Raw genomic sequence first — 14,434 nt, forward strand, 5'->3', positions numbered from 1 at the left:
AACGTTAAGCATTTAAGACGTTTAGCAGATAAACACCAAATCAAAACATAACCGAGTTTTCCCCTCGTGACATGAACATTTATTATGTGAATAAAGTGGCTGCACCATTGCTATTAGGGCTGAACTGCAATAGTAAATCATATTCTAAGGACAGAGGAAAACAGTTTCACACAGATCTACACACACAAGAGTAATCATTTTAAATATCAATGAAAATTAGTACAATTCTGTACAAATTACCATTCCCTCCAATTTCAGTCAAAACATTCGCAAGTGGATATTAATTCAAAATCGTTCAGTCCTAATTGCAATCAGTGAGGCCAGGGTTTCAGTTCAACATGTTTCCTTTAACTTTAAACAGTAATAAAAAATGTTTGACAATGACCTCTGTAACTATGTAACTGACCTCTGCAATTCATTTGTGGTTTTATTGTATATCTACAGGTCACAATTTAAGTAAAAGCAAAAAACATTTATTATGTATTAATATTGTATTTATTCACGCATCATCTTAGGAGAGAGGATACACTGTGATGTGTGTGTGACTCACTGTTTTTCACTACTGTAAGTGAAATTCACCATAAGCTCAACAAGAGAGGACAGCTCTATAATGGAAATAATTACTACTTCACAGTTTGTTTTATTGATTTTTGTTTAGTCTGCAAAAAAAGGCACAATCTTTGATGGACGGTCTTGTTAGGAAACATTGGTCAGAGGACCCAGAACAGCAACTGCTTCAATCTCAACCAGCCCCCCCTACAAAGAGAGAACACAGTTTTGAGTCTGGTTCAATCCAAAACAGGTTTCAAAGCAAACACTCTTTAAAACATACATACTTTGGGAAGAGCAACAACCTGGTACGCAGCTCTGGCTGGGTAGTTAGTGCTGAAGACTAGAAAAAACACACAAAAAAAATCTAATTACATTAAATTACAACAGACACATACACGAATGTTGACTTTAGGTGAAACACGTTGGCGTAATGTCAGTGTCATCCAACTCCAATTTGAAACTAAAATCAAATCATAAAATACTTTACTTAGTGAAGAACAAAATAGTTTCCATAAATTTACCTGAACACCTTTGTTGTTGTGTTATCACTTATTTCATTAGAATAAATCTCTCTGTAGATAGATAGATCTGTGGCATTGAGAAAGCGTGTTCAGCTAAGGCGTGATTAGTATGTGCCTCTTTCCTCTACCAGTAGTGTTGAACCTGTCACGGTGGATTGATTGATATTATGATTTTTATGCAAATCCACGGTAGCTCCGCCCAGCTTCAACCTCAGGGGAACAAGCAAGAATGCGTGCAGAGAACATGTTCTCAACACTTCTTGAACAACTGGTGTCACCAGTATAGCACCAGATTAGCGGTGTAAGAAACATGTGGTTAGTGTGCAAAAAATAGATCTAGATCTATTGTGAAGATGATGAGATGATACGAAGCAATGTTTATTTTCAACATTACCTAACTGAGTACAGATTTAAACCCGATCAATCTATACTCAGACTGGATTAAGACCTGAATTAAACTTTTTTCTGCAGCTGTCAGAACTTACAAACATTTGACTGACACTACTGATTTAAGAAGCAGCTTTGTGCGGTCATTATAAGTCGAATTAAGTCCAACATTATGAATGGGAAGTTTGAAAATTGTTTAGATAGATTATTATTTCTGATTTTCCATGCAGACCTTTTAAAATTGAGAGAACTCTTGTTGCGCGTGTTGTTTGACATTTAGTTTTAGGCTTAATCCACCAACAGCTACAGTACAACACAGGTGTCACTCACTGTCAGTGACTCTGCACACATTGGCTAACACTGTACAAGGCTAAAACTAAATAAGATTTAAACGCTTCACACTTTGGAAAAGGTCAGAGTCACGTACAGAGACAATGATATGGTAGCGCCCATGTGTTCGGTGAATTGAATCGAGGAGTACACTTGTTTCTTCTCAATCTTATTTTATTTGCCGTGAAACACTTTGTGGATAAACTTTGCTTGCTTGCTTGCATAAGAGTGAAACATCCAAGTGAGTCACACCAGCCTACTGCAGTCAGGCTGGATTGTACTGACACCCAGTGGCAAAAGTAAGACTGCACAATTGAAATGATGTGAGGGCCGATCACAGAAATGAATGACAGTAAAACAACAGTGAGAGACAACAATGAGGACATTTTATAAAAGAATTAACTGCACTTACATTGCTTGTATACGTCATTGACGTTGGTGAAGTCGTTCATGTCAGCTAAGAGCACTGTGGTTTTGACAACTGCAACAAAAAAGATGAGATACAATTGACAAAAAGCAGGAAGAATATAAGTGTTCAAATGCAACACTTAAACATCTCATAAGTTTTACTCACCATTCTCATAACTGCAGCCAGCAGCTTTAAGGATTTCCCCCATGTTTATGAGAGCCTGGAGGAAGTTTTATTCTCATTTAATACAACTGCTTTGTTCTTCTAAAACCACAACAGCATGCATCATTTTAAATGATAGTTTCTAAGTGTGTGTGTGTATAGCACCATTTTATGGATGGAAAGATTTTCTTGAAGCACTAGACATAACCAAACAAGAAATATCTAACTAACCGAACAGGGTTTTGTGATGCGTCACCTGTCTGGTCTGATTTTGAACGCCACCTTTCACCAGCTGTCCACTGACAGGATCCATCCCCAGCTGTCCTGAGACGTACACAGTCCGGTCTTCCACCACTGCTTGGCTGTAGAGACAACACAGACAGAAACAAAGTAATGGCTGTTTTTAAATGGTTTGATATCAAGTCTTTATGTCATTGGTGTGCTTTGTTGCAGAGTTTGTGGTTAATCGTGAAAACTGGAGAAAGCTGGTCAAGATGCTCAAGTGTGCTGTAAGATTTCAGTGCTACCTTTAAGTGACTTGAGGGTCTTCTTTAAGAAAATGTCACATGTTTTGGACCAGCAGCATCCATTAAATGTTGACTTCATCAGGGCAGAGTTTTAGTCTCTTCATAGGCAGCATCAATAAATACAGGTTATCTTTTTACACCAACTCTTGCTTAGATTTACTGATTAATGGTCAGATCAAGTGCACAGAAGCTGCCAATCTGGGGTTTGGTACGGGGGTCTCAAACTCAAATGACCTGGGGGTCACTGAGTGTCTATTTTGGTCAGTAGGGAGGCAGTCAAGTGAAAAAAGGTCCAACCTTTTAAGAAAAAGATATTGAAATAATAATACTTGTGATGATATTTCACATAATTTCAAAATAAAAGTGTTTGTTTTGATATGGAATGATTGTTTTGATGTGGAATGATGAAAAGGGGTTGAGACCTCTGTTCCAATAGATATTTAAAACCATAGTGAATATAAGCACACCTTTCTCATTTTAATACAACAGTCAGTTTGTCTTGTAAATAGTTAGCAGTTTAAACTGAACAGCTGCACTTTGACCCTGAACTTAGAGGAACTACACTGCAGCTGCCACATGAGGGCAGCTGCTAAACAGTGGTTTACGCAACAGAACAAGACAATTCAGTCACTTTGAGAAGTTATATTCATAGTTATGGCTCTACATTTTAGGTTTAGACCAGTGTCACATTTTGACTGGAGCCGTGCAGAGCAGCCTGGCCACAGCCAGCTCCTCTCACCTGTACGGACCGATCGCGGCAGGAGCCTTCGCTGTGCTGATGATTCTCCTGATGAGAGCAGCCATTTCACCGATGTATCGTGACTCGAAATACAAACACAGACCCTTAAAAACAATGTGAAACAGAGAAAGTTGTGTTAAAGGAGAAGGGGAGTGAAGGCGAGGGGAGGGAGTATATGACGACACAGCAACGGCAAAGCCGCTTTACCGTAAGTATCATTGTAAACGCGCAATCATGAAAAACTTTTAGTACAATTGTAGATCAAAAATATATTTAAAATGTTTTTTTTTACTATGTGTGTGTAATTTTAGAACAAACATTGGAAAATTAGAGAAAGAATAAACGTGATATAAGTTAATGTTATTTTTGTTTATTTCGTTGCGCCTATACTCTAAAACCCCCATGATTGAATGTGAATGTACCCGGAAGTTAAACCGCAGCGTGTTGAAAATTCACATGGAAGCTAGTAGTTCGTGAAAGAAGACACACGTTTGGACAAAGTTTGAGACGTTCAGCCACAGCCGTGGAAAATGAAGGTGAGCATATACAACGCGGTTGGTCTGGACTGCAAACTATACGATTGTATATGTATATATATATTCCACTTTACGTGGAATAACGTAGCGTGGTTAGCGTGAGCTGACGTTTTTGCAGCAGCCACAAACTGCTGTGTGTTTCAAACACGCCTTCTTTACTTCCTCTGACTGTGTTGTGTAGAAAATGTCTGCTGCCAAAGTGAAGATAAAGGAGAGGAAGATGAGGAACCAGCCCTCCAGTGTTCAGTATCCATCAGGGGAGAACAACCCACGAAACGGAGGAGACACACCGGTCACTGGTACTGTGTCGCTCTCTCTCTGCCTCTGTCTCTCTGTCAGTTCTCCTGTGATGCTGTGTGTGTTTGCATGGTCACCACTGAACCCAAACTTTAACAAATATAATATATAATAAAGAAGAAATAAACAGCACAAACATGACTCGGCTGCAATGCTCAAAATGTTTGCAGTCTGTGCAACATTTGAAGCATGCCATATGATTTTTGGATTTGTCTGATATCTGATCCAGTTATTTTGACTAGTGTCAGACCGGTACCGATGATATTCGGGACACATAGGGTGACGCACAACTACACTACAATACGCATTCGTCCATGATAACAATGGTATGATGGTACAGTGATCCTGAAATACTCTATTCATTAATCAAAATAAGCTTTCAGATTTATCAGCTTGGTAAATGTGACTATTTTCTGGTTTCTCTTGGCTGACACTGAGTTGACATGTCTTCACATAAATGTTTATGTGTAATTGTTACTACCACCAGTGTTTGGGTGACCATTTATTATCCTCAGTGTGACGTCTATTGTCATAACTATTTGAATTTTTTTGTTGGTCACAATAATCCTGCCCTCAGCCTTTTATGTAAGCACTTCTTACTTGTAGACCAGTAAACATTCTGTTCTAGCATCAAACCTATTTTTTTTCCAGTTGAACGCTTTGGCTGTCAAGAAAAAATAAATAAATTGATATGACGCACTTGCTGCCAACTGGCGTCAGAGCAGCCTTGGTGGAAAGAGGAATTTATGGAGACTGGGCAAGAAGGAGTTTATGTAAAATTTATTTGATCAAGAGGAAAAAGAAAAGATAATCTAAAGGGTATATGATTGTTACTAACCACATTCATACATGTCACTTATTGGTGTTAGCGTGATGTCTCGGTGAAGATTTAGGGGCTACTCTAAAACAGGGCCATATGATATGAAAGAAACCCCTAACAAGGTCCAATTCTTCAATGTTTAACCACAATGTAATTGCCATAACCTCTGAGTGTTTTTTGACAACTGTTATGGCTGTTTGGTAATCTGTCATTAGCAGTCTCATTGGTTCTGAAATGATAAATTGATGATCTTCCTGAAGGTGGGAGTGGTGGCAGTGCTCCATCTGATATTCAACAGTCTATAGAGAGGCAGGCAAAACCTCAGCACCGGGGTGGATGGGTACGTGGACACCAGAGAGATGGAGGAAGCTATGCCAAAGAAATACCAAAGCATATTGCAGGTAAAGACCTTGTCTTACTTTTACAAAGTCACATCAGTATAATTGCTGACTAAGCTGATGTATGTAGAGATTCGTAATTTATTTTACTGCTACACTCAGTGTCGTTATTTTCCCCCTAAGATTCATTACATTTAGTTGAACTGAGAAGCAGTGAATTATGAAATTGCCCGCAAACTGAATACAAAATTCAGTGCCGTTGCTTTTCTTTCCAACTGCCATTCTTACCAGGTGGTCGTTTTGCTATGGCCAGGGCGGCAGAGGTGAGAGCCATGTTAAAAGCTGTCAACAAGACAACGGCCAGCTGCCATGTGTTTGAAGCCCTGCCCAAACACATGAGGAGAAGGGCCATGAGCCACAACATCAAGCGCCTCCCTCGCAGACTAAGAGACACCGCTAACAGACTGGTAAAGTTTAGGACATAGTTACATTAAGTATCCTAATGACGTTAACATATAACATCCACTTTTCATATACAAACATACTCTTTGAACCTCTGTCATGCTCTGTGTCTTTCCCCTCACAGCGAGAGAAGAGCCTCCAGGCTGGCTCAAAGAAGAAGGAACAGGCAAAGGGCAAGAGCCGCAAGGCCCGACGCCGGCATGGAAACCTATTGCTTGAGTTCAACCGGCGTCAGAGAAAAAATTTATGGCTAGAAACGCACATTTGGCACGCCAAGCGCTTCCACATGGTTAAAAAGTGGGGCTACTGTCTCGGGGACAGACCCACATGTAAATGTTATCGCCCCTGCTACAGAGCCATGAGCACCCATTGTTTGCTGCAGGTGACCTCACAGTTTCACAATTTCTTGTTCTTTTGTTTGCTTCGTTGATTTGTAATGAAGTCATCTTGAAACTTCTGGTTCTGTCCTTTCAGGACCTTTCTTATTACTGCTGCATAGAGCTGCAGGGAGAGGAAGACAAGCTGCTGGCTGCTCTGTCACAACTGACCAGCAAGCAAGCTGGTAAGTATTTTTAATGACTCGGCAACCAATATGTATGTGGAAATTCTTACATGGATTATTCCTCTTTGATTATTTTGATATACAGACATGGCAATTTTAACTTTTAGTTATGGCTACACATGGACAGTTTATTTCAAGTGGTTGGAAAAAAAAATCTGTATATGTGTTTTCTAGGTCCTACATTTGCTGCAGCACTGTGTCTATCAGGGCAAAGACAGGGCAGCGCGGCGGTGTACAGAGCGGGACAGTACCCCTCGCAGGCCCTGGGCACTGTCACCTTTATCTGGAGACCCTGTACACATGGATCAACTCACAGACAGCTGTGGATTTGGGCGCATCCCTCTATTAAACAGGTATGAGGCATTCCGATGTCTAATTTGTTAAACTTTTAGCAGATACAGGACAATTGACAGGCAATTATCAACACAACTCTTACCTTCAAATACTGTGTGCTCCTTCCAGGATCTTCTCCCTGAGTTACAGAGTGTGTGTCAGTGTTGTGAGGCTGTAGTCCCTCCAGTTGTGCCTGTGGTTACACCTGCAGAGGTTACTCCCACCACAGAAACTGAACTTAAACCTGAAAAAAAGGCCCCCGAGGCCACACAGAGTCACAGGACCAAGAGGAAGCGCATCTGTAAGGATAACTGTGAACCTCCTGCCAAGAAGATCCTAGGAGACGGAACCAGATCTCCCAGTACGCCGGTCACATGGAGATCCAGCTCAACGGGAATAGTCATAAAGTCAGTTGAGTTTACAGATTTGATACAGATAGAAATTGAAACTATTTTCAGACATGAACTCTGGAGTTTGCCATTCACATTATGACAAGAGAATTATGACAGAGAATCCAAGTGAGGGTCAGAAGTCTGACTCTTCTGTGGTTGTTTGCATTCACACACATAGTCCAGTCCGTGGACAATCTCCAGAGTTTAGTGCATGTCTGAAAGCAGCCCGAGCAAATAAAAGGCTTAGATAAACCTGCGTCAGTTTAAATTGTGTTGTACTTGTGCTTGGATTTGTTGCAGCGATCTCACAATGGAGATGGTTCGCTATCGTCTCATTGGGCCACAGTCCCATACTGTTCTTGCTGAAACTTTGGAAGCTGCTACAGCATGTAACGTAAGGGTTTAAGAGTCATCTATGATAGATATGTGTGCATTCCTAACAAATAAGTATGTATTTCTTTCTTTTATAAGGTTTTGGATAAATCCCAGCCATCTCCCCTTTGGTGGCCTGAGCACTGCAAAGACGAGAGCAAGATGAATCTGCATAAACAACAAGCTGATATCTTTAATATCCTGAAAGGTTTCCTTTTTATTATTTCACAGTGTAAATGAAAGCATTCTTATTCTCTTCTATGCCATGAGGCAAAGACATGTTTATAAAAAGTGAATGTTTTAATTCATCCAGACATCTATTCCACCGGGGAGCTCCCTGCAGGCACAGTGCTGGGTCTGGCTGTAGATGATCCCAGGCTGACTTTACCATCAAAGAAGGTTAAAGCTTTGCCATGTGTAAAGCAGACGGAAGGTAAAATCTGATCAGACTGAGGCACAGCCACTATAACAGTTACAGACAAATAAAATAATGAAATCTGTTGGTTTTATTTCCATAATTTAATCACCAATAAACTGCTATCCTGTCCTAATCTCAGTTTCCCTTAAGGAAAAGTTTTCCTACACGATATGCCAGCAGACATCTGACCATTTACCAAACAATCAGTCTGTTATGTCTGGTTCTGAGGTTGTTTCAGCGAGTACACATCTGGTTCTGTGCTCCAGGGGGCCTCTGCCTCTCCATGCAGATGTTCCAGGTTCGAATCCTGGCAGGACCCTGTACTCGAAACGCACTCGGTGACCGATGACAGCTGATTCACAGATTTCTCCATCATATTGATAATTTCTCATAGTCAACCTGTCACTGTTAAGGTTTTCATAGTTAAGACAGAAGTGTAAACTTATTGCATGTTCAATTTAAACTTGTTGCAGGTCATTTTAAGAACTTGCAATATGGAAGCACTGACTATTGCAAATTGTCCTCATTCTTAGCTGTACAATAACAAACGTAAACTTCACAAAGCGTGTAGTTAATGCAGCTTTGTTGCATCATGTTCCTATGTTCTTATTTCCTTAGGCTACCTGAATTAGTTTCAGTTATCAGCGATGACATTGCTGATAACTTCAGTTTTGGGTTATAAATCAGATATGGAGAGTCTTGAAATTTTGCAGATGCTGGCCATGTAGGAGGAGGTGCTATGTGTTTGTGTTGTGTAATTGTTCCAGAGGTGGATGAGGAGAAGAGGAGGGAGCTGATGCTGCGTGGAGTACCCAAAAACTGTTGTCAGAGTTTCCTTTGGGAACCGTCTGTACGGGACAATGTTACCGATAACAAGATATCAGAGCAGGTAGATTATCATTTTCGTTACCTACAGAATTGTTGAACATTAATTATTCAGTAACACAGTATATTTCTTTTTATTCCACTGTCTCTATGTCTGTATATGGCTACAGGAGTTGAACCGTATGAGAAGCGAGGTGCTGGTGCCAGGTTCCAGGCTGAGCCCCACTCCACTACAGGGCAGAGTCCCCGTCCTGCTGGTCCACCAGCCTGGTAAGCAGGTGGGACATGAAATGAGCTCCTGGGGTGCGGGATGGGACCTGCTGCTTCCTAAAGGCTGGGGAATGGCCTTCTGGGTCCCACTGGTAAGTACCTGGACTTAGGGCTGAATGATTTGGGTAACATATCCAACTGCAGTTATTTTCTATTGTGATTTGAAATGTGTTAGAAATTTGAGCTTCAGTTCAATATTCCCATGTTATAGATTTATAACAGGCAAAATTAGACTGTACCACAGACTAATTTTATCTTATTTTATTCAATTTGTTTATTTATTGACTCGTTTTGTTTCTGACAGCAATTTTTTTTTGTGGTAAACTTAGATCAAAGCACATAATCTCATCATTTAAGGACTGTGTTTTGTGTCATTTTGAAACGGAACCTGTTAAAATATTCAAATATAAGCTAATAAATACACAACAGTAGTTGGAATGATTTGGATTTAAGATTCCAAATTATTCCAAAAACAGTGGAAATCTCAGGTTCCTCTACTTGGATGCAATAGACATGTTTGTATGTTTGTGTTTGGAAATGTTGATCTTAACTTGATATGTAAAGGCAGGGTGAAAGCTTTTTCAGATTTGCAGAAATTCAGTATTTACTTGTTTCTCCCTCTGATAGGTTTACAGAGGAGTCCGTGTTGGTGGGCTGAATATGAGTCTGAAACACTCTCAGAATAAAGGGACCCCCCACTTCCCCCACGATTACCCAGACTGTCCGGCAGGCGTTCGTTTTCAGGAGGAGCAGGAGGCCGAGCTCCTGGACAAGTTCAAAAGGTCAGAGAAACACCGAAACTGAGCGAGGAAGCAAAATAGTAATGTTCTGTGGCATTAGTGTTTAGCGAATGGATTAGTATTAATAGTAGTAGTAAAGAAAAGGCCCTTGAGAATGAGAAGTAGTAACAGTTGGGTGATATTTGGAACAGAAAGAAGAGGTAAAAGTTAAGAGAAGAAGGCAGTAATGCAGTAGCTTCTGTAAAACACAAACAAATAAATGTGTAGTATTGCATTCAAGGGTCACATAACCATAAAATATTTAAGATACATTTTCCTAATCAGAATGAATAAAATTGTTCTTCTGTTCTTATACGTAGTCTGTGAACCTAGTATATCGGGTGTCACCTGATATGTTGACCCCTCGCATAAACACTGGAACATATATTTTGTAAATAGTGGGGGATCACAGTTGAAAGAACACTTCATTATGTGCTGCGTCAGGTGTGATGGTGGTGTGGTTTCCAGGAAATTGTGTGTGCTGTTGATAAAAGATGTGATATAAGGGTTTGTTGAACTGCACAAAGTTTTCAGAATTTCAGATCGGTTTCAGCATTCTCACATAGCAGAGTGACGCTTAAAGACATTTGATACTGCCAAACTATTTGTCAGTCTTGAGGTTTTATGCTCTGACATAAATGAAAATAGTAAAACACAATCTTAAAGGTCCAGTTTAGGGGGTTTAGTGGCTGAAATTATATACATTACCCTTAAGAATGATTCTGTCTGCATAATCGCTTTAAAATAAAATGTTTTTTTATGTGTAGTTCTAGTTTATTTATTTGACCTATCTAAAATAACAAGACAACGTATAGATGGCAAAAATATAAAATATTTACCATTCAGTGTTCAAAAGGGTGGAGAATTACGTTGTTTTTGTTCATTCAAACTCCTCCAGTCAAAGCTTCAGGGAAAACATTCAAAACGACAGAAGAGAAAATGGAACAAGTCTATTAAATGTAATTCAGGCAAGGCTCTGTCTTTGTGGAGGCCGCCGTCGTCTTCTTGCTGCGTCATATTTCTACAGCAGCCCAGAACAGCAACAGAACAAACCGGCCAGAGCATGCGTTTCGCATTTTGAAGTGGAATCTTACCATGCAAATGAAGACAAATGGCATCCTTTCTGGTACACTAAGGCCACCGTAGCTCTCTAATGCGCATGGGAAAGGGAGGGGTGAGTGGAGAAGTCTTCTGTTTGTTAAAAGTCTGCAGTCTCACCATTAGATGACGTCACCAATTCTTACACACTAAACCTTCAAGTACTTGAATTTGAAAGTGAAGATAGAAGTGTATCTACATCTGCACTTTATTTAAAAAAAAGGCTTTAAGCAAACTTAAAATGAACCTCAAACAGGTTGGTACGTGTACATTGAGGCTGTGTTTGGTAGGTGGTCTGTTACTGTATGAGAGGATAAAGATAATCAGAAGCACATAGTGTGACTACGTGGTGCGACAGGCTCTCAGTAAATGCTTTGATAAAGGGAAGTGCGCCTAAGCTCTGACCTTAGTTAATTTCTTTTATGCAAACTGCCAGCATGCAGATGAGATGTTAAAAAGGCTTCACACTGTCGGTCCCCTACAAATGACCGCTTAGCACTCCTGAAGTATTGGATTCATTGTCGGTGAGTTGTCCTAACAGTTTGACAAGTTTCTGACCTTCTGACCTCTTCTGTAGGCGTCCACCCGCCAAGAGGACCAATTACGTTAAACATGGCTGTCTGGCTCCGTTCTGTTGCCCGTGGCAACAGCTGGCTGAGGAATGGGAGCTCATCGCAAGGGAAGAAGGAGAGGAGAGAAAAAGCGAATGCCAGACCGAAACCACAACACACACTGACACAGTTATGGAGGAAGAAATGACATCACAGCCAAATATCAGTGAAACAAAACCCCAGAGCTTCTTCACTGTACTGAGGTCAGTGTTTTCTTTTGCTTCTTGTATAATCCTGTTTGTGATTTACACTGAAACTGTACCGTTTTTTTGTTTATCCTCCTCCTTTTAATGATTGTGAATTCCTCAGAACTGACTCAAAACACATGACCACCACAGTTTTGTGGTGAGACCCCTTTAGACAATTAACCCTTCTGTGACCATCCTGTCATTGCCGACAGGTTTTGGCATGCGTACTTCTCATCGCCGTAACTCCTAGACTGTTGATACCGTGATATCTAGACAATTCAAAAATGATTGGACTGGCCATCTGTCCAGGGTGGGACCACGCCTTTCACCCTACCTCAGCTGAGATTGGAACAGCACCCCCACGACCCTCATGTGGAGGATAAAGCAGTAGAAGATGAAAGGATGGACACCCATATACTTGTCATTACGGTAGCCCTCAGGACTTCCGCGGAATGACCGTCCAATCACAAACAAGATTCATTAGTGTGTCACACGTTTAAAGACAGCTCCTCAGTACCGGAAATCCTAAACATTTCAATAACTGCTATCGAAAGTGAAAGTATGCATTGAAAAAGGCACTCACTCATTGAACATTTGTTTTGACAATTCTACAGCCATAAAATCTAAATAAATCCAGGTGGCCTGATTATCATGATGGAGTAAGAGGGTAAACATCCCGCACATGTTACAATATTAATACAGTTGACTTTAAAAAGTCCCACGAAGAGAAATGTGCAGCGTTATTTCTGCAGCTTTGGTCTCCAGTCGTCTTTATTAAAAGGCACTCAAGCAGTTCTTGACAAGCTTGATATATGGCGTCTCTCTGGCCTACCTCCCTTTCATCATAATGTCCCTGATGAGAATCCCCCAGAGTACATCCAGCCACAGATGACTGCAATGCATCACTGAGATGAGTAGATGGGAAGAGTTGCATCTGCTCTCATAAAACCACCACACAAGTTTTGAGTAATGACTCAAATTGATTGATTTTCAAACGTCAGCTACCTTGGTATTAGGAATTTTACAAATGTTTGTCAGTAAATTTCCATGTCTGATACAGCCAATGAGAATGCAACTTTTTGTCTGAACATTAACCATTGTTTATAAATGGTTATTTGCCTTCTAGGAACAGAAAATCTCTGAAACTGCTGTCTGGGTGGTGTAGGCCCACAACGTCTAAAGGTCAGAGATTCTGCCGCATCGGGCAAGTGCCTCTTCTCGACTCGTCAGCTGGGAGATTGTTTCTCGCCGAGCATAGGATGAGTGTGGTGTGGGTGCGTTTGTCTCTGCTATCGAAGGGGAAACCAGAGCTTCATGCCATGGTGTGTGTGCCACTCACAGAGGACCTGAAACTGCTAAAGAACAAGTCTGACTGCAGCGGCCCCCAGGAGCCCCTGCACAAAAACCACTTCAAAACTAGAGCGAAGCACAAGAAAAAGGGCTCTAAGAAAACTGCTGCTGCATCCTCTGTGTCCCCTGAGAAGACTGAGGCAAAAGGGTCAGACTTTCCTTCCACCTCGGAACCAAACCTCACCACAGCTGCCAAAGACCCCAAATCGCCTGAGTCTTCCGCAGATCTCATCTTTGGGCTGTGGCCGGACCCTCTGCCGAGTGTCACCTCTCACTGCTCCAGAGTGACTCTAGGCTGGGTCACGCAGGGAGACTTCTCTTTGTCTGCTGGCTGTGGGGAGGCTCTGGGCTTTATCAGCATCTCTGGTCTCATCAACACCATCCTCAGTCAGCCGCCTGAATACAGAGGAATGGTGCTGCTGCGCAACCCAACCTCCCTGCATTACCGCTTTGCAAAAATCAACATTGAGGTCTGATTGACACGTACTTTACAGAAAGAGTTAGATTCTGCATTAATGGAGAGTGTTATATGCAATTAATTTGCCATATGCTTCATTAACAGAATCCGTGTGCCTTGTAATTGCTTTCTTGTATCGTGCCATCATCTTCTCCACAGTGTTAGCTGCAGACTTGATGGCATGCCTGAGGAATGGCTACCAGGCGTCAAGTGTTATTTTTAGTTCTGTATTTTAGTTGTATATTTTACCAACGAGAGACATCATCACTGTTCCAGTTAATTTGCTATTTGTGGATACTTGTTTTCACACTAATTCCTCTGACAGATTCCATATAGGAATCAGTCGGTTTCAGATAGAATGACTTGTTTTCAAGAAGGAATTAATTTATGGCTTTTTTGTTCATCCTTTAATATCCAGACTTAATGACGCTGAAAGTATTTATCTTGATGGTGTTCTATTTTTTTAAGTCATTTAATGGGTCTCATTTCAGAGCTGTCAGTTTAACAGTTTTTTTGTTTGAACATAAGCAAATAAAATGCTGCACTTGAAAGAATGGGTATTTTTGTGTGTAATTACCGTTGGCTTCACCTATGGAAAACCCACACACTTGGTTATTTAATCTCTGACCTTTTACAAGTTGGTGCATTGAACACTTGCACTTAAACATTTATAGTTACACTGGCAGCAACAGTAGTTTT

At 40.8% G+C, this 14,434-nt stretch overlaps 2 protein-coding genes across 2 annotated transcripts; one reads left to right on the plus strand and one right to left on the minus strand.

Annotated features, from left to right (window-relative positions):
- Positions 1–395: 395 nt before the first annotated feature.
- LOC310931708 (2-iminobutanoate/2-iminopropanoate deaminase-like) lies at positions 396–3,763 on the minus strand. Its single transcript, XM_083894939.1, has 6 exons — positions 3,628–3,763; positions 2,618–2,723; positions 2,365–2,419; positions 2,203–2,271; positions 837–892; positions 396–756 (listed from the first exon to the last, which is right to left on the minus strand). The coding sequence occupies exons 1-6, from the start codon at positions 3,690–3,692 to the stop codon at positions 697–699; spliced, it is 411 nt and encodes a 136-aa protein (XP_083751065.1). The 5' UTR covers positions 3,693–3,763; the 3' UTR covers positions 396–696.
- A 584-nt stretch (positions 3,764–4,347) lies between these two features.
- Positions 4,348–13,842, plus strand: pop1 (POP1 homolog, ribonuclease P/MRP subunit; the record flags this gene model as incomplete). The annotated part of the gene is given in 16 exon segments (XM_083910681.1): positions 4,348–4,462; positions 5,541–5,681; positions 5,910–6,085; positions 6,205–6,462; positions 6,555–6,642; positions 6,817–6,995; positions 7,105–7,382; positions 7,668–7,761; positions 7,839–7,947; positions 8,053–8,172; positions 8,925–9,046; positions 9,106–9,111; positions 9,114–9,344; positions 9,880–10,034; positions 11,707–11,943; positions 13,055–13,842. Coding segments are annotated over 16 exon segments (3,009 nt in total). The 3' UTR covers positions 13,755–13,842.
- Positions 13,843–14,434: the final 592 nt, after the last annotated feature.

Source organism: Microchirus variegatus (assembly GCF_963457635.1).
Source record: "Microchirus variegatus genome assembly, chromosome: 1".
Taxonomy (NCBI): domain Eukaryota; kingdom Metazoa; phylum Chordata; class Actinopteri; order Pleuronectiformes; family Soleidae; genus Microchirus; species Microchirus variegatus.